This window comes from Sebastes umbrosus, chromosome 15 (assembly GCF_015220745.1).
Source record: "Sebastes umbrosus isolate fSebUmb1 chromosome 15, fSebUmb1.pri, whole genome shotgun sequence".
Classification (NCBI taxonomy): Eukaryota; Metazoa; Chordata; class Actinopteri; order Perciformes; family Sebastidae; genus Sebastes; species Sebastes umbrosus.
The window spans coordinates 18,628,558-18,648,742 of NC_051283.1; the positions used below are offsets into that span (position 1 = coordinate 18,628,558).

General features: G+C 40.2%; 1 protein-coding gene across 1 annotated transcript in view; it reads right to left on the minus strand.

Annotated features, from left to right (window-relative positions):
- The window catches only part of necab1 (N-terminal EF-hand calcium binding protein 1), a 36,747-nt gene that overhangs the window by 6,841 nt on the left and 9,721 nt on the right, over positions 1–20,185 (minus strand). The window contains exons 4-9 of the mRNA XM_037795986.1: positions 17,347–17,372; positions 16,945–17,042; positions 9,258–9,394; positions 4,295–4,416; positions 1,459–1,535; positions 258–305 (exon numbers count right to left, since the gene is read on the minus strand). Of these exons, the coding sequence (XP_037651914.1) occupies positions 258–305; positions 1,459–1,535; positions 4,295–4,416; positions 9,258–9,394; positions 16,945–17,042; positions 17,347–17,372 (508 nt within the window). The remainder of the gene's footprint in view (positions 1–257; positions 306–1,458; positions 1,536–4,294; positions 4,417–9,257; positions 9,395–16,944; positions 17,043–17,346; positions 17,373–20,185) is intronic.

The window sequence follows — 20,185 nt, forward strand, 5'->3', positions numbered from 1 at the left end:
TATAATTTAGAACAGACACACTCAATCTTCCTGAATCCCCATCGTGCCTCCAAGTCTAATATTGAGCCTTTAACAGAGAGAGTAAAGATAAAGACAGATGGAGCAAAGGAAGAAGGGAATACGTTTCTGTCAAGTTTCTGTCAAGTGCTGTTGCTATGACAACCGCTGAGTGGTTATTATCTTTCAGTTAAACTCCACCATGTGAGAACACAGTGGTCACCGCAGAACAAACAGTATAGAAAAGTCAGAAAACGCACCGATTTGCTCTCCAACACCTCCTCTTCAACGGGCTCCAGACGGATCTCCTGCAGAACAAATATACAATGACATGATGCCCTGACTGTGAGACGCTGTGTGTTCAACAACACATGCTTCTGAACATTAGGCACAATTAAGGGCAGCAGAAATGCGATCCATATTTTAAAGAGGACCTATTATGCTTATTTTCAGGTGCATACTTGTATTTAGGGTTTCAACTAAACATGCTTTATTGTTCAAAAAACACTTTATTACGCTCTAACTAGCTTTGTCTGAGGGCGAGCCAAACTAGCCGCTAGGCAGGTATTATGCAAATATGTTACTTGGTGACATCACAATGTAACGGAAAAAGGCGGGACTTCAAGCAAGGTGTTTCAGGCAGTTCAGGAGCAGTGTTTCTGTCGGGGAGAGTAACTCCCTTTGGTGTGGACTTTGGGCTTTATAACTCTGCAGACCTTTTACATGCACCAAAAACTATATAACACACTAAAGGAAAGGGAAAAAGCACAAAAGCATAATAAGTCCTCTTTAATATTAAACACCGATTAGCTGCTTTGCAGACTTATTGTGTTTTTTTAACTTTCATCAACAACTTTTTGGTTTGTTATCCTTTAAAAAACCCTTGTCAATTGCTTTTGACATAGTGGAATTTTTCGCTATATGAAAACATCTAATAATGAATAATAATAAAGAAGTACAACAAGAAACAAATAAAGATTAGAAGACAGGATGAAAAAGTAAACATAACTTTCTTTGTGTAGTAGAAATATGTTTTTTTTTTTTATACTTTCCTCTCATTACAGTAATAATCTCACAGACACTCAGATTTAATTTGAGTCCCTTGTGGGATCCCAACCCCTACTTTGGGAACCCCTGATTTACCATTTATGTGTGCATAATCAATAAAGGATCCAACACACACAGATAGCTCTGAGAGTTTGTGTGCCGCCGATATTTCCCTTATAGGCTACATATGTGTATGTGTTCGTACGTGGGCGGGTGTTGTTGGGTTGAGTTAATTTGTTGAGTCAACTTGCCATAATTTGTGGTTAATTTGAAAAAAACGATGCAAAGACCAGATGGTCGGGATGGTGAGAGGAGACAGACGAAGATGAAAATAACAGAAGCAAAAAGAAGAGAAGAAGAAGGTGGCAGGAAGGAGAGGAGAGAACGGAAAAGGGTTGAAAGAAAGGAAGAAACCTTTTTTTCTAGACGGTCGATGAGCCTCTGCAGTCTGTTGACCTGGATTATCCACTGGCCGTCTTCATCATAACCACCTGGAGACACAGGCAAGATGAAGAGTAAACAACAAAGATGAAGGGATGAAAAGTGCTGCTGTATACATCGACTGTATTTTAAACACATTTTCCTCCATTGATTATTTGAGCTGAATACCTCTAAAATAGTGGCGGTGTCCCAGAAGGCATTGCAAGGTTTCCTTTCATGTAATGCAACGCACAAACACGACAATCAATAAAAAGCTTTGAGGCCTGTAATCGAAGTTTATGGAGTCTCTGCAGCTGTCACAAATCTCCCAGCAACCACGGCTGGTGTCATAATGGAAAACTGACTGTGTGCAAACAATAGTTAAATACATACAACAACCAGACTGGAAATAGAAATAACAGGAACAACTGCTGTGGTGAAATGTAGTGAAGAAGTGAATCTGATGATAAAGTTCATTTGTCTTATCATAATGTTTGCGCTCTGAAACCTGTTATTTCCAATGGCCATGACGGCTTTTCGCTGCATCGAGCAAAGCCCAACATTGGGCGCTGCACGCTGTGGCGAGCGAAGCTTAAACATGAGCTCAAACTGCGCTGCGACACGAGCATAGACTGCTCTCTTCCGCCGGGAAGCAACAGTTGGTGTAGCTGTGGAGCAGTTAGAATTGATGTTGACTTACATGCATGTATTTTCCATTTTGATGTGAGCATTGAATGCTCAAAGGGAGGAAATGCGCTGGAAAAATACAAACATGCCAAACCATTCCTAAGGCCCTGACAGGTGTCTCTCATTGCCCTTGAAGTCTATTTCAGTTTCTGTGTTGTATTCTGGGTCAAGAAACATGTAGTGCTTATTTGATGATGGTACCTTAAATGGACAGAAGTGTCAGACAGAGAAGACTGTGAGATGTACGATTGTATGCAAAGGTATAAATACTGCTAGAATAGAAACTGTGTATAAATAGTGTAGCTATTTCACTAAAAAAATTATTATTGCACAAGTATGCGGTGTTTACTGTTTGACAGTGTTTAGAGTTCTTGTAGCCCAGGGAAAGAAACTGTTATCTGTCTGATGGTGCGAGCTCTGATGGACCTGTAGCGCAACAGGTTAAATAGGTGATGTGCAGGATGGGAGGAGTCCTTGATAAAGTTTTTGGCTCTGTTGAGGCAGCGGGAACTGGAAATGTCCTCCAGGGAGGGCAGAGGGCAGCCAACAATCTTCTGGGCTGAGTTTATGACCCTCTGGAGATCTCTCTTGTCCACAGCTGAGCACCCGGGGTGTCACACTGTGATGCCATACGCCAGTATGCTCTCGATGGCAGAGCGATAGAAGGCCACCAACAGCTTTTGTCCCAGTTTGTTAGTGGACCAGGAGAGCTCCTCCGTGATGTGGATGCCCAAGAACTTGAAGGTCGGGACCCTTTCCATGCAGTCTCCGTGGATGTGGAGTGGGGCAGGGTCCGCCCTGTGTCTTCTGAAGTCAATGATGATTTCCATTGTTTTTGCTGTATTGAGAGCCAGGTTATTGTCTGCACACCATGCCGTCAGTCGCTGGACCTCGTCTCTGTAGGCCGTCTTGTCACCTTTCAAGATGAGCCCGACCACGGTGGTATCGTCTGTGAATTTGATGACCGTGTTTGAGGGTGGGATGGAGTTCAGTCATGGGTGACTCGGTCATAGAGTGCATAGAGTAGCGGGCTCAGCACACAGCCTTGAGGAGAGCCGGCGCTGAGTGAGAGGGAGGAGGATCTCTAAAAAGAGAGACTCAGTGCTCTCAGCCTTGAACATCCAATGTTGATGGTTGTGTGCCCACTTGCAAGTGTGTGATAAAACTCAAAATGACACTCTCTTGTTCTTGAGTCCTTATTTAACAGAAATTGCCTCCACAGTAGCTCTATTGTCGACCGGGTGGAAACAGTAGGGATTATACACACTGTTCAGTTCCAGAAACAAACTAAGATAACGAAAAGGAAAAGAAAGTGTGAAAATTAGCCATCTATCGGGAGAAATACGGGAGAATTGTGACCTCGGGAGGAATATATATATAGTGAACCAAGATAAATAACATTGAGTTAATCAGAGTTACCCTACATATCTCTCTAGAAAAGTCGTAATCGGATCAGTAAGAATAAAATTCAAAAAATGTACTCCATTTGCAATCATTTCTGTATTCATTCAGGTTTAATGCTTTTCGCACTGCCCAATATTGAAGAAGTATGTGTACTGTGTGCAGCCCTGCATGAGAGTGAGAGAGAGAGAGAGAGAGAGAGAGAGAGTGTGCCTGCAAACGACTCAATGCATCACAAGTCAAACCAGCATCAACAAACAAGCGGCAGGCCGGTGCACTTGTGCATCACAAACCAGGGAGCGCTTGGCTGATTATCTAACTGTAGCTGCTGGTGTGTGATGTATATCATAAAGGGAGTTACTCTTTGACTCACGATGAAAGTGTATTCACACTCACAGCACACGGTCATCTGAGATTGAGGCCTTACATCTCCCCAACCTGCACACCTTCCAAAAGAGCACCGGCAAAGTGCCAGAGCGTTCAATGGCTTTGGATCGACACACGGGAGCACATACTTCAATCTCTCGCTGTCTCTCACTCCAGTCTCTCTCACACACCTACACGACCTCCCTCCCCTCCTCCTGTGGAGACACACCGACTCTGGTCGAGCAGCTTTTTTTGCTGCTGGCAGCTATGAGACCACGTAACTCAAGAAAAGTGGAGCACTACATTATGAAACACAACAGGATGCACTGGTTATTTATACAAACTCAGCATTAGACAGCAGAACATATGAACCCACCTGAATTGACGAGACTGAGGAGAGGGTTGTTGGGAGAGAGGCTGCTGTTCCTCTGGAGCCTCCGATGGGAGCGACGACCGGACCACTGGATGGACAAAACCTCTGGCTTCAGCGGGCCCTGTCTGGAGACAAAACAGGGACATAATTATCAGACATCAAAATATTTAAGCATATTTTCTTTTAACATTGTTGCAATTGACCTTTCGCTAAGTCCCGCACCTCGAACGCAGACCGGCGAATCATAGCATCGGCCAGCTCTGACCAGGGCTCGGCAACCATCAGGCTCTTGCTCCGTAGACTCTCATGCAATCGTTTCAGATTTTCTTCATTTTCAGGCTGGTTTTGTGGATTTAAAGCTAGTCATGGTTAAACGTTTGCCTGGGGCAGGTGTGATAGTGATAACTCAGAGAGGTTGCAAGTAGATATACATTTCTAAAACGTTATTTTTCTACATAAAAACCTGTGAAGCTGACTGATTAGTAGAGCGCGTTAGCACATCATTAAATGGTGGTAAATGGACTTGCATTTATATAGCGCTTTTCTAGTCATCCGACCACTCAAAGCACTTTCTACTCACTCCATTCATACACTGATGGCAGAGGCTGCCATACAAGGTGCCAACTGCTCATCAGGATCTATTCTAAATACTCATTCACACACCGATGGAACTGCCTTCGGGAGCAATTTGGGTTAAGGGTTAAGTATCTTGCTCAAGGACACTTGAACATGTGCCGGGGATTGAACCACCAACCTTCCAATTGGTGGACGACCTGCTCCACCTCTGAGCCACAGCCGCCCCCACAACTAGCGTTAACACTATGCTACGCAAGCTACTGAAGGTATACTGAAGGTATACACATGCTGCTTTTGCTTTTTAATGAGGAACAGTTTTGTTTCTTAATTTCATTGTCTTCTGTCTCAATCGCCATGATGTGATGATTCACTTTTACACTCTTTAGGCCTTCTATCTTTATTTTTTAACCCGTTTTTGCTCCTGAAACAGTTTTATATCCGGATATATCCTTCAAATGCATATTGTAGACCCTTCTATCTGCCTCTCTCTGAAATATTTTTTTAGTTTTTCCAAAAATTAGATGATATTTATGTAGGGAGTGCAGTTAGTGACAGTGTGGGTTCTACGGTAGCTCCGACAGCTTGACGGAGTAGCAGCGGGGGCGGGGTTTAGCAAAGAGTCGACTGCATTACAATTAAAAGTCGTAGTAACATTGACATTAAATGACCTTTTGTTCTGTGTTTTTTTGTGGTGCACTGCACACACCACATAACAGATGGGTCTCACAACATTTTGTGGCTTGGATTTGGGCTCCGCTGACTCTTAAAATAAACAGAAAATGTGACTTTGTAATTTAATTAACTACATAAAATAGAACTGGAGTAGGAAGTAAAATTTGAGCAACTTATTGTATGAGCTCATTTATGCTACAAAAGTGAAAAAGAAGAGGGACAACTTGTAATTTTCTTTCATTTTTGTTTTGCAATTTAAGACGGCACCAGGTGAGCGGAGCACACAGCCTCATGAATAGATGTCTCAGCTTGAGCCTGAAGTCGTCCGGGCTCATGTTGTATTTGCATGTTGTGTTGGTCTGACGGTGATGCTAATGCCAGTGACAAGGTACATGCAGCTGCAGGGTGACATGGCCTAAGATTTAACTTCGAGCTGTCAAGTTGTTCGGCCCCTTATTTTGAGAAGACCTCAGGGTGTCTGTGGGGATGTGTGTGCGTGTGCAGGTGAATGCACACGTTTATATGTATGAGTTTTGTGCAAACGAAAGAGCAAGTTTTTCAGACTTCACATTGATATTTTTGTACATCTTCTTTACAATGTTTAATAGTTCATGTTTTAGGTAAATGTGTTGCCTAAACCTAACTGCAGATGTTACGGTAGTTTTGTTGCGTGGCGTACAAATGACAGGCCAAAAGCCTAAAATGTGTCTTCATGACACGCGGATTGTCCTTGTAATGTCGTGCTATTTATATTTCTTCCTGTTGCATTGAGAGTGGTATCAATTTTCTCATCTAACTCTCTAAATGTCAAACTATTCCTTTAATCCACTAGTCTTTATTCATTACTTGGCTTTTTACCTTTAACTATACAGTACATCTTATATAGAGTGAGGTAACTAATCTAAATGGGAAGTTCTGTGACTATGTGTTTTTCTTAAATACTAAAATCCCAATCAGCGTATTCAGAGTGATCTCCTTTTGTTAAGAAGACTGTGGTTGCTTCATATGACACCGCTTCCATAATAAGTATAATAGATTTCAAACGCTCCCTCCCACATCTGGGAGAAATGCAGTATAATTAATCCACTAGTCAAATGTGTGTGAGCTTGATGTATGGAGGAGGTGGCGGGTCCCTTTTGGTCTTCTAGTGAGTCATACTGTATTCTCGGCTATGCAGCAACTTTAATAGATAAAACCCGCCTGAGATCAGTAATAGGGGAAAGATCAGCAGCCTTTACATTGTCATGTTTCTTCCACAGCGTTCATGACAACTGAGAGGAAGGAAGAAGAGGTTAAGAGCTGAAGAGCAAACTGTGTGTAGTCATAATTAGCAGAGGGGCAACCAGATCCAGGACCGTTATGTCCATATTTCACCTATTAGGTTTCCAACACAGACTGGGATTTAAAGCCGGAAAATTATTACTGAAATAATGACAATGATGATGCAGATTAATGATGCATCGAAGAAAAATGAAGGTTATCTATTGGGCAAATAACAAGAAATTACCAAGAGGAAAGTTATACTATGTTTGCTCTGAGTCATACCGTGCATCCATGAATGTCAGCTCTTGTTTGTCCTCTTCACACATAAAAAAAACTGACCACAGAAATCAATTTAAAGCCACCAGAGAAACAGCCAGATCCTCTAGATAGCTTGGAAGAACAGAGTGATAGCATTCAGATGCAGAGGGGAATTAATTCAGAGACGGATACTGGAGGAGAAGAAGCTGCTTTGGGAGCTAGGGAGAAAGAAACATTTAGAGGAGGTGAGGAGAGGAGAGGAAAGGAAAGTGTTGGTGGAAGCCTCTCAGATGTCAATTATCCGAGCCCATCGTGTTCTGCCTCTGAGAATAAGTGCAAACATGGTGAGAAAAAGGGACACAACAATCCTTTTAAACTGAAAAACAAGTCAAACTGGAAGAGGTTGGCAGCAAATCAGTGCTCGGTTGTTGAAGCTGCAAAGAAAGTGTGAACACAGACAGGTGACAGGACGCAAAAAGAGCGTGCGTCATCGCCTGTCCTTTAAATAACCTATACCATGACCACATAACCTGCAGGGGAGAACCCACGTACATACTCTCACACACACACCGTATATGAAACCGCGTGCACTTGTGTACTGATGAGTCATCATCACTAATGAACCGAGCACGCCTGAATTGATCAAGTACTGCACACACACACAGGTTTAATCAACTGTCCTGACAGCCAGCGGGAGAGTGTTTATTATCCGTCAGTACATTTATAAACATGCTAATAATTAAATCATAACCACATTAAGGTCATATTCTAATTGTCGATCTGTCATGCAAATACCTTAAATCTTAGCATATGTTAGTTTAATTAGAGACAAAGCTGCGGGAACACATAATGTGATTAGCAGACTTAAATTATTCATCAGCGGCATTAGTCTGGTTTCCGTCAGTGTTTTGATCCACAAATAGCGGATGGCTTAAGGTAGTAAAAAAGTCATATTTTGCATATTTTAGGGCTGAAGAACACAGCAACATAGCGACATGACCCATGTTAAACCTGCATTAATTGATTTTTTTTAACAGTTGTGGGCAGCACAACAAGCTGTAAACACAACATTTGACATATTGAAGTTGATATGGCGAACACGTTAGCGAACAGTCCCCTATTTACACATGCAGCAGATGCAGAGCAACATTAGCATTGATTCGGAGTCGTATTTGTGTCTGCCTGATGAAGTCTGATATTCACTTTCCTTGCAGTTGTGCAACGGTTCACATGATATCTTACGAAGAGTTATCGTTCATAATTTTTTGTGCATTTTCCTACGAATGTCCGGCAACACGTGACACATGTGTCAATTTCCACTCCAGTCTTTTCAAAATAAACTTCCATCTTCAAAGGAAGTTAGTTCTTTAGCTGCTAATGCTCCACTATGTTCACAAGCTAGTTGCTCACTTTATCTGTTTGCCAGCTGCCTGCTGTGACTGGAAATGAGGCTGATGAGAGTGAGAGTGAGAGTGAACCAAAGTTGTGGGTTGTAAAATCAAAACAAAGTTGAAAGACACTAAAACGCTCTGTAAAGTTGAAGGGAACTGCAGAGTTGTTAATAATTCACGGTAGATTCGTCACTACGAATGTCACCTTTCATATTATAGAAAGTCAGTTCATTCATTCTTGATATAAAATATTGATAGGGGCAGCTTTAAAGTACCAGGTTGGTGATTCATCAATGTGAAAAGGTCCTTCTGTTTTCCTTCTGATATTTTGTGGTGCAGCAGGTTCTTATTTTCACCTGAAATGATTTACGACTATCCCCAATAACTTTTGATATACAGTACATGCATTTTGATTTCAGAACACAATCTTTCCATCTATTTGGTTGTGTTCTTTTGGCCTCCATGTTTTTACAATCTCTCTTCAAAGTCTTAACAATCCCTTCTTAATTTTCTTCCTCCATGTATATATTTCCCATAGGAAGGTTACATATAAATAAAGGATTATAGATAACTGCTGGAAGAGCGGGTAGTCTTGACAAATACAGGGTAGGAACCTGTGTTGTTGCACAGCACCTTGGATGAAAGCACCATTTAAATCTTAAATGTGGGATGTAAATTAGTGTGCGCGGTTTGGACAAAATTGGCGCACTTTAAATGTGAGAACTGTGATTATAGGTGCCACTGTACAATACAATTTGTCCGTGTTTTAAGGACTAATTGCATGTGTGAGAGAGATTTGTTCTTACTTCTCCTGGCGAGTTTGCTCGGCTGTGGTTTCCATGGCGCACTCGAGAGAGCTCTGGAGTGAATGAAGCTGATTGGTCGTCTCCTTCAGCAAGAAGCGGGTCACAAACTGCTCCAGGTGGGTGGACTCCTGATAATCCTGCCAATCAAGAGGAAGAAAGGGAGGTGGAGGAGTTAGAGTGGGAGGAATGATAAAAAGAAAGGGTGATAGAACAAGGAGAGCAGTGACAAGTTTTACACGCCAGTCAAGAGTCACTCGATGTCCAGACCTCCTCTGCTAATTAAAAGATGCCAGCAACATCATTCATTTAGGAAAGATGACATAAGACAGCTGCAGGAGAGGAGAAAAGAAGAGGAAGAAGAGCATGAACAATTATCTGCTGAAACCTGCCTCTTAAATTGAGTTTGATCAATCTTAAATGGATGATAAGACATCAGAACAATGCAAGTTAAATAGGGAAGAAAGAAACTCTAAATATATGCATGCATGCAGGGAGGGGAGATTTAAATGTGTCAGGCTGGTCTCATACACTGTTCGTAGCTAAACCTATGAAACGCAATGCACTGTAATTCGTGTATATCCCACAAAATGAATTTATATGTAATCCACATAATTGTGAATCAGGAACTATAAAGAGCGACAAACGTCACGGAGGAGGTTGGGCTGGATGAACACCACACTTTTGCCCAGGAGACCGGTGTTTGTGTCCCAGATGTGAAACCAGAAGCCATCGTTGATGTATTTGTCACGTAACGTACGTACTTAAGTTACGCCACTCCCAATTTAAGCCAAATCACAATCTTTTCCTAAACCTAAGTAGTTTTGTTGCCTAAACCAAAGGACGTTGTTTCCTGGGAAGTTTATTTTGGACATAAAAACAAAAGAAAAAGGATTTTTTTTTTGTAAGATATCATACAAACTGTTGCATGAGAATAAGTTGCAGGTGTACGTTATAATAACAGGTAAAAACGAGGAGGGAGTGTGAGTTTCTATTGCATTCATCCATTTTACTCTAGAAAAACATATAATTCATTCAGGTCATTAATGAATCATAGATGTGTCTGTGTGTCAAACTTGCCATCACAGTTACCCCTTTAAGAAATGTTATGAAATAGGAACTAAGAATAACAATATTTTTTGCAGAAAAGCAGATAAAAGGTATTATTACTGTATATAAGAAGTGGACGTAGTCACCGTGACGTCACCCATTGATTTATGGACTGCAGTTTTGATGCCTTGAGCTCGGCATTTGGTTGGTATTTGGCCGTTGCCATCTTGTTTTTTTTTCAACCAAGACTGCAACTAAGTGACACGAGAGGGCGGAGCTAAGTACAACTGACATTTTTAGGTGATCAAAATGTTACAATTAACTTTCATGAACTGAAAACACACTGTGAAAGGGTTAAAGCTGTAAGTAGAAAACACGAAAACAACTCCCAGACCGGACAACGCCGTGGTAGCGACCTGTCAATCACAAGGTAGCCACGCCTTAAAGCATCCTCTGCTTTATCCTCTATTTGACTCTAAATGGGACCATAATTTACTAAATGAACATCATACTGTATTGAAGAAGACTTGAAACTAGTGATTGAGATCATAAACTAATGTTTACAATGTTTACTGAGGTAATAAATCAAGTGAGAAGTAGGGTCCTTTTCTCATAGACTTCTATACAATCAGACTTCTTTTTGCAACCAGAGGAGTCGCCCCTGCTGGCTGTTAGAAAGAATGCACGTTGAAGGCACTTCAGCATTGGCTTCACCTCTCAGACCCGAAGGTGACCCACTGATCATAATGTTTTTCAATAAAAGAAATTTCACTGAGTTTCAATGACGGGGTCTTAAAGAATTGATTCTGGTGTTGTGTTTTTCATGTGAAAAACCATAGCTATACGCAACACATTTTCACTCCCAACTCGTCAAACACGGGTTGCTATACCACTGGCCTGATTGTGTTGAGTCATGTTTTAGATCGATGCAACAGGTATCTGCATAAATTTTGGTAGACGACGTGTTTACATAAGATAACAATAAAATAAGATAATCCTTTATGAGTCCCACAGCAGGGAAATTTGCAGGATTACAGTGCAAACAACAAGAGATACACGGTCGATGTTGAAAAAGATTTTAAACATAACATCAAAAACGTGAAACAGTCATTTGCACCGTCAATCAAGAAGTAATTTCCTCCACACTGAGTATTTCAGGCCGAGGAACAATGTGTAATTTTTTGAATCAAGGGTACATTTATTATTTGTTTTGTTTGCTCACAAAGCTGATGGGGAAAACAAAATCAAACTGAATGACATTTCGGAGAGGCGTCATTTGCGATGCCTGGATCGGAGCAGGAGGGCTGAGTGCTGTTTTCTAATCAAAGGAGAACGAATGATGCTCGGCACAAAAGGGTTTTTGCTGTTTGCACGCCGGCTCCCACAGTTATGAGCACTGCGGCTGTTTGTACACTCGACTAACAATGAGGGGTTTGAAGGGAAACGCTAATGCAAGTTAGATTAGAGAATGACTAATGTAGGAATGTGTGTGTGTGTGTGTGTGTGTCTGACAGAAAGAGAAAGAGGGGGGGAGACAGGAAATATATTTCAGTGGTTTTGTCTGTTGGTAATTACTGTTTTCAAAAGTACAATGAAGATGGCTTGATTTTAAAAGCTAGATTTGTTTATCAGACTGTGGAAGTGCACACACACACACATCCTAATTACAGTATGTTAAGTCTTCTCGCGACAGAGCTGAACTCTTCTCCAGAATACAGAGCAGATCATTAGACTTTTCCCATCGGTCCTATCCAAACGCACATCAGACTAAAGATTGAACAGCTTGTCCTAAAATGTGAGAATTAACAACCTTAACTCTGTTATAAAAAAATACCCCAAATCTCTGGTTTCTGCAGTGTTGCATTTGAAAAAATCCAGAATCGCTATCGGTCATAGGTATTGTTTGATCCCCTGACATTCTGACTATCAACACACACACGCACATTCACTCAGTGAGAGTGAGTCACGACAACACTGGTAAAGGTCACTCTCCTGTCTACCATCTGAGCATAGATTACCTCCTGTGATTTCTACCTTTGTGTGTGTGTGTGTCCACCTCACCAATCTGCAGTCATTTTAAACAGCTTAAGGTCTGCCAGATTTTTGCCTTTTTGCCTTTCCATTGATCTTTTATTTTCAGTCGTACAAAAGGTCAAATGAGTTCTTTGTTGGAGGCGAAGCGCTGCTGTCTATTATACACAGCAACGGGCTGCTATAAAGAAATAACAGACCGTAGAACGCCGTGATTGACCAATCACAATCGAGTATTCAACAAAGCTGTGTAATAATTATAATTGAAAACCTTTTACATTATGAAAAAAACGTATTCCACCCCTACAATATACTGTGCAACTTCCTCTTGCTGCAGGTGAGAAACACCTGAGATCTGCAAAGAAAGGTTTGGAGTCAACACTAAAGGAGGTTTGGTATGTGGAGCCTGTAAATAGCTTTGGCAGGAATATCTGTGCGAAATGAATCCCCGAGTGTCTCAGCACAGATATAGGTATAGGCCTACGTGCCTGGCTCTGATTCCGATGCACAATCTTGTTCCAGCTCCCCCGCACATGTGCATGGATGTTAGATGACATGGAAGCGCACACACACAATCAAGCACATTAGCTTGTGCATACGTAAGCTCGAAAAAATACACATCAATTATCTTCCAATGCAAAAACACAAAAGAGAAACACCTCAACAATGCACACACATGCAGCCAGCCCCCTCACTCCCACCCAGAGCCAGAGACCACCCACTCGAATACATGTACAGTCCAACAGAGACGGCCGAGGTTTAGTCTGTGACTAATTCAGCATCTGTTCTCCTCCTGGCTCAACCAATACCAGAGAAATGCAGCTCATCATACGTGTCTTTTCTCTCGTTTATGGTTCTATGACGCATTTTAAGGAAACAGAAATAATTTATGGCGTCACACACGCTTGGTATGGTTGAAAACTATGAATTAAGCTTCAGGGAGTAAACATCAGCAGTTCACAGTGTTGTGTTGTAATTTGATTTCAAAGTTATTGCCTTGGTCAATAAAGTCTCAATTCTGTCCAATTTGTGCAGAGTCATTCTTTTCATTTGACCTTAAATATCCATTTCATACTGTTGAGAGAACAAGAGAGTGTTAATGGAAAAAAACAAACTGATTTGTGGGATTGTTTTTCCTGTGTACTTCATGCGAGCTGACCGAAGGCTTTTAAAAGTCAACAACAAGAGACCGGGGTTGGTTGGCACAGTTTTCACTCTCTGCCATATTTCTCTGGCATAATTTATGTTAATATATTCTAACCAGCAGCAAATGAAAGGTTTAAGGTCGGAGTTATAACATAAATATGTTTTAATGTATACACATGTTTTCTAAAGTTAGGTGATTCATGATTAAATCACAGCGTTGGTTGGCACAATGTTGAAATGCTATAGTTACAAAAAGTGAAGCAATTTGAACATTTAATTTAAACAACAACCAGAAAACATGAACACTTAATAGAATAGCTGCCCATTTTTAACATTTTGAAGCAAATAATCACTAGGAGTGTCTAATTATTTTTGCCATTGAACTTAATAATAATAATTAAATAACGATATAAACATTGTTTTTATTATTTTATCTTTTAAAATAGTTTTTAATCTCTCAAAATACCCCAACAAAATATACATTAACAGTTACATTAATTGACACGTGCCAACCAACCTAGCTCACATTTGACCCAACCCATGTCAGCTACCATCATTCATTACATACTCTCAAATCTTTAATCAAAATATAGCTGATTCCTATGTCTATTAACTAGAATAACACATTTCCAATACCTTTATTTAACACAGTTTTATAATCTGTTTAGTTCACAGACCACTTTTTTACTTTCGATACTATAAAACCGAAGTGTTACGCTCACCAAAAAAGTGACTTTCAGATGTTTTAACACAGAAGAGGAGTTAAGGTTAACACATTTTGATGTTCCATTTTTGTTTCTGCGACCTTCAAAGCACCAGAAAATAGCTGTGCACCAACCAACCCTGGTCTCCATCTCATCCCTTTTTCGAATGCCAAAACCTTAAAATACACATCCATGCTGCCTCTGCTGCTCCTGTTCTTTGCTGTCTCACTACCCGCTCTCGACTATTCTCTTGGAGAACAGAAAACGATCTGAGGTGCAATTTGATTTTTGCACCTCATCATAGGTCGGCACAAGTTGAGCGTCTATGAAAGATTGCAAAGGGACGGCAGAAGTATCTGTATGTGTCATTTCCTTTGCAGAAATGAAGGCACATGTAGTTCACTTCTGTGTTCCTGCAGGTAAAACCTTTTTGAAATGTCAAGAAAAACACATTTCAATAATGTGCAACTCATTTAGCGGGCAATACGAAAACCTTACTTGGGTTTTGGCCATGTTGTATACTAAGTCCTAAAGGCATCCACGCAAATAAGCCACGCTCAGAGGTAGTGACGTAGAATAAAAAGCGAGAAAAGACGCTTATGGTGGGCGGGTGGAGAGGTGTAAGGGTCCAACAAACACACGACTTTGAAACAGGAGGCCAGTGTTTTGTTTTTTTAAGTCCCGTTAGTGACGTTTGTGACGTGTTTTCCGTGCTTATGTTACGTTGTTTTCGTACGTATTTTACTTAGTTTATGTACATATTTTAAGCCCAACCATGACATTTTTCCTAAACCTAACTAAGTGGTTTTGTTGCCTCAACCTAACTGCTGACGTTACTGTAGTTTTGACAAATGACACGCAAAAAGCAGCATAAAAATGATGCACAAAACAGCTAAAATGCCTGCCTGTGAGACTGGGTTGACTTCATAGTCTATGTTTGCTTATACGTATCTGTTAAAATCATGTATTATTTTATACATTTATTAAAAAAGTCTCCCCTCACTGCCGTCTTTTTTCTGTTCATTAAGTGTCCAAACATTTACCAGACCAAAAATCTTTATCTGCCATTGCAATTTATCTTTGTCACCTCAGTTTTTAGGTGTTGAAGTTGGATGTCATCATGTGTTAACCTCTCTCTGAGCAAATTAACAGTTTGACTCCCACTCTCTGTTTCTGAAGCAGCCAGAATGAGACGCGTCTGCTTCAGTGCAGATCTGAGGGGCGATTTAAGCATCGTAGCGCGTGTCATATGTGCCAGATGAGATACTGCAAAGACAGAGAGGGAGAAAGAAAGAGAAGCTCGGCCTGCAGATCTAATACGCCACCTGTCCTCCTCATCCTAACATTGTTCTCCCATTTTTCTTCATCATTTGTCCCTTCAGTCCTCTTTTTTTCTTCTGTCATCTGTGTCTCATGTTTGTCTTCCTCTCCTTCATCATCCCTCTTCTCCTCTCTGATAATCTAAAAGGTACTTCTACCACAGCTCTACAGTAAGATCGAGAGGACGTAAAGCTTTTTTTTTCCAAAAAGCATGATCAAAAGCGGTATTTGTTTGGTAAACCTATTAATTCCTCGTCTGTGTTGGCCTGAAGTACAAAAAAAATCATAACATGTTTTGTTCTGGGGGTTAATTAGTAGCATCCTGGCTCGTCCTTTCTGGCTATGTAATGGAAATCTGACTAATGGCAGATCTGAGGAAGCCCGTTGGGCAGCAGTGGAGCATGCTGGGAGAGACTGGAGAAGCAGCGTGGAGTTTAGGTCACGCTGTGAGTAAATCAAACATCTCTTATTATTATCATTATGAGCACTGCATGAGATGTCAAAGTGATGTTCACTGTGTGGAGGAGTGTGTGTGTGTGTATGAGGGATGCAAATTTTAGCAGATTGTTTTTCCACAATTTTCTTTCAGCGACCAGATTTACACAATTTGCCACAAACGTCACACCCCTTCTTTTCAGTCAGATCAAATGGAAACATGCACACATCGTACACCACCGCTAACCCACTCTTTACAGTTGAGTCAGGAGCTCCATCAAGGATAAATGTCTATAAATCCATTTAGAAATTAAATACAGTATATTGATTGGGGCTCATCAGACTCAGGATCTTTCTTAAGTATTTAAAAGTAATCTAGGTGGTTATTGTCTTTTAAGTGTGAAAGGAAACAGCCAAAGCAGCAAGATGTAGAAAAAAATGGAGCTGTGGATAGTTTTAAAGTTAGATATTTAGACATTCATGCTTGCTTCATGGTGCTGGGGATGACAATGTAGATTGGGCGGTCCACCACTTTGGGGTTGTGTCTAGAAGGGAGCCTGTAAAATGCGAAATCTGATCTGAGATCTGCAAAAACTTGCAAAAACTCTTTCTAGACTCGCTGCCCGACGACCTATCCTAACCTTAAATATTTAAGATCAATTAACCGTTTCCCCAACTTGCGGGTTCCCTTCTAGACATTACCCCACTTTGGTCCAGGCTGAAATATCTTAACAAAGATTTGATGATTTTGCCATGCCAAATTTTATAAAAATTTCATTGTCCCCAGATTTCCAATAACGTTGATTCCCTGACTTTTGTTCTAGAGCCATCAGTGGATTGACAGTTTGGGCTTTTAGTGAAATATCTTGACAACTATTGGATGGATTGTCATGAAATTTGGTGCACATATCGAGGGTGAACCCTTGTGACTGTAGCTTTGCGTTACAACCCTAGTGTGTCATGTTGAGAAAAGCAGGTTTATCTTTACAGTTTCATCATCTAACCTTCTTAGTTTTGTCCATCGCCTTCAGGATGGACATATTCAGATCTTCTAAGGCAGCAAGGACATTCTCATATTCACCGAGGTGCTGGGAGAAATACTCTTCACAGCACAAAGACAACAAAAAGAAAGAAACATTTGGTGAGTTAAACAACTCGGACAGGGCTGTAGGTGTTTTGTTAAAGCAACACTGTGCGACACCTACGTCACACAGCCTGTAGGGGTTTGGTCAAAGTGCATGCGACCACATCTTACATGGTTCTTTCCTTATATGCTGGGAAAAATGTCAAATAGCATTTGAGTCTAGGATGCTCCTAACTGTGAGGTAAAGCAAAATAAAGCTAGAACAATACAGCTCATTACTGATATTAAAAGTTGTTCTCATGTAGGTGAAGGGTCAACTTACCACAGAGTTCATCAGTGTCCACATTGCTGCAAAACAAAAAATGAGAGAACAGTTTCCAAGTTTAAAGGATGTGACAGATTCATCTTTCATCTCTGCAAAAACTTGTCCTGGACTATGATTTTATGAATCAGTGTATGTATGACAAATAGGAGCGAGCAAAGTATGTCATGAATAATAGAAAAATTGAGTTGTTTTTCCCCCCAAGAGGTGTGCGTTAGAGTCACAGGTTTGTGATTAATGTCCATGCATGAGAAATATAGCAAAGAGGTGAAGAGTGTTTCACATTTCAACATTTTATTTCTTGCTACAATGAAGGAGGCTGCATGGGAATTACATTGGTTTTTAACTCTATTCCACTGTAGCTGTAGCTGTTGTTCACAAGGGAGAAAGTGCAGAAGCGATCAATCAGTCTGAACAGGAGAAAACACTTAGAGCCACAGAGGACAGAGGAGGTGAACCAGGGGTCAGACACTAAACTGAGTAACTCAATAAAAGGCTGTTTCTTGTGTGGCTTGAAACTTGGCTGTTCTGAGGTACATTATCTACTAATGGACCAGGCACAGTCAAGTACTGAATACATTCAGTGTTCGACATCAACCTGAGCAGCCTGTCACACAGACCTTACGGCTCATTGACTCGGTCTTTAATCAATACAAGATTCAATTTGAGACTTCCAATTTACTTCCTAACTTTGCCATCTGTGAAATGAACACAGAGGGAGGCACATGTTTGTTTTGATTTAACATGGAGTCCACTGAAATTCTCAGTGATTTAGCACAGGGCGACGGTGGCTGCGATGATGACGACGATATGTCAGCTGAAGATGCAAATAATATACATTTGTTTGTTTATCTAATTATACTGTTGACATACATGTCATACTTTATATAGCACCACCATTGTTGACAAAGCTTTAGTGGCTAACTAAATCGCACATCTTACTCTCATAATGAGGATAACAAATGATATCATGGGTAATGAATCATTGGCTGTGATGTCTCATCTTTAACCCTTTGACTGCGGAAGCATTCAATCAGCGGTAATACTAAACTGTGGAATTAAACACCATGACTCCTGATCACATCAGCAATGAGAAACATGTTAAAGGGACAGTATGTAGGATTTGGTGGCATCTAGTAGTAGTTTCAAAAGATTTTTTATTTTATTGATTAATGCAGGCATATATTGTAATAATGTTTCAGCTTGTTCACCAACAATAATACATATTGTTTTTTAAAAGATGAGTAGAATTTTCATAGAATATTTTTGGCTTTTACACACTATTAACCTGGATGTATAGATATATGAAAAATGACAGTAAAAAAAGTTTATTTATTTGTTTGTCTTTATTGAAAGCAAGCAGTTTTCAGTTCAATTCCACCTGAAATCACACTCAGCAGACTGAAATATTGACCTCTGGTCTGAGATTGTTGTTACATTGACAATAAATGCTTATGTTTACTGACTTAATTGGAAGTGGATCAAAATTAGCAATAAACTTCCCAGCGTTGGTCTGTGGATATTCCCGGAACCTGTAACAGCGAGTGCCAAACTGAGTCCAACCAGAGGGACATCTCTTAGAAACACAGGGGTCACCTACAACAAAAGGGTCATGTTAGAAAGAAGAAGATGTAAAAGGATTCAGTCTTGGATTAGAAATACTTAAACTAACCCTGACTTGGTGGTCGGGACTCTCTGTGCGTGCAGCTCATTAATAATGACTGAATGAACATCCAAAACCAATGCAAGTCTATATAAGATATCCTTTTATGTCAGTCCTGCTTATGGATGAAAATAGCTGCCCAGCTGGAAGCACTGTGGAAATGGTAACCTAGTTCTACAAAATAGGAATATTTTTGTTGGCATGGCTGGTTTGTCTGTGAGCATTTGCTTCTATGTGCACACTTATAATCAAAATCCCTGCAGGTATTTGTAATGTTATTGTGTATTTAAGAGGCCAGCTGTTGTGTTCTGCAATCCTACCCAACGTGCACTTACCGTTCTCGTACTTCTTGTACTTGTAGCTTGAACATTTCCTTATTTGTTTTAGATCAAAATAAAATATACAGATTTTATTTTCAAATATTGGTTTATAAAGAAAAAAATTTAAAATAACAATGATTTTATGACTAATACTATACTAATCTGTGTAAAGATAAAATAGTAAAGAAAATACAACACGCTACATGGTTGCAGTTAACTGTATTCTCACTTCTAGGAATTTAACTCTCAGGGAGAACTTGCTGAAATAATAAGTTATATTAAGGACTTTTTAGTCATAAAACCAAACAAAAAACAGGTTATTTTCAGTGGTGGTGGTGATGTAAGATTTATTTTTTCTACATTTGTAAGACAAAACATAATAGCATAGGCAGCGTTACCACTGGGCTCCTTTAAACATGATTTTGATTCATTACGATTAGAAATGTGCACTGAAGACTCACGTAAGCAGGCTGTAATGATGGACAGATAAAAATACAATATGTTTTAAAATCAGGGCATGATTTACTACTTGTTTTTATATCTGTCTACAGTGACCAGCAGTAATAAAGAAAGAGAGTGAGTTTTGGAAAGTAAATGTCAGAATTAATGTTAAAACATGATAACAGCATCGCCTGGAACTGTTAAAATATATCGTTTTAAGATTCAATATCTTCAAAATATTCAAACAGTCTTACCTTTGTTGTGATGATCTGATAAGGTTGCACTTGCAGCAGCAGGTAGTGAGTTATTGAGGGAGAGGAGAGACAGTCTTTATGAACCTTCAGCTGCTGTGGCTCATAGCGTTTCATTCTTTGGCTGTAAAACACTGTTTAATTACACCAATGAAGCACATAAC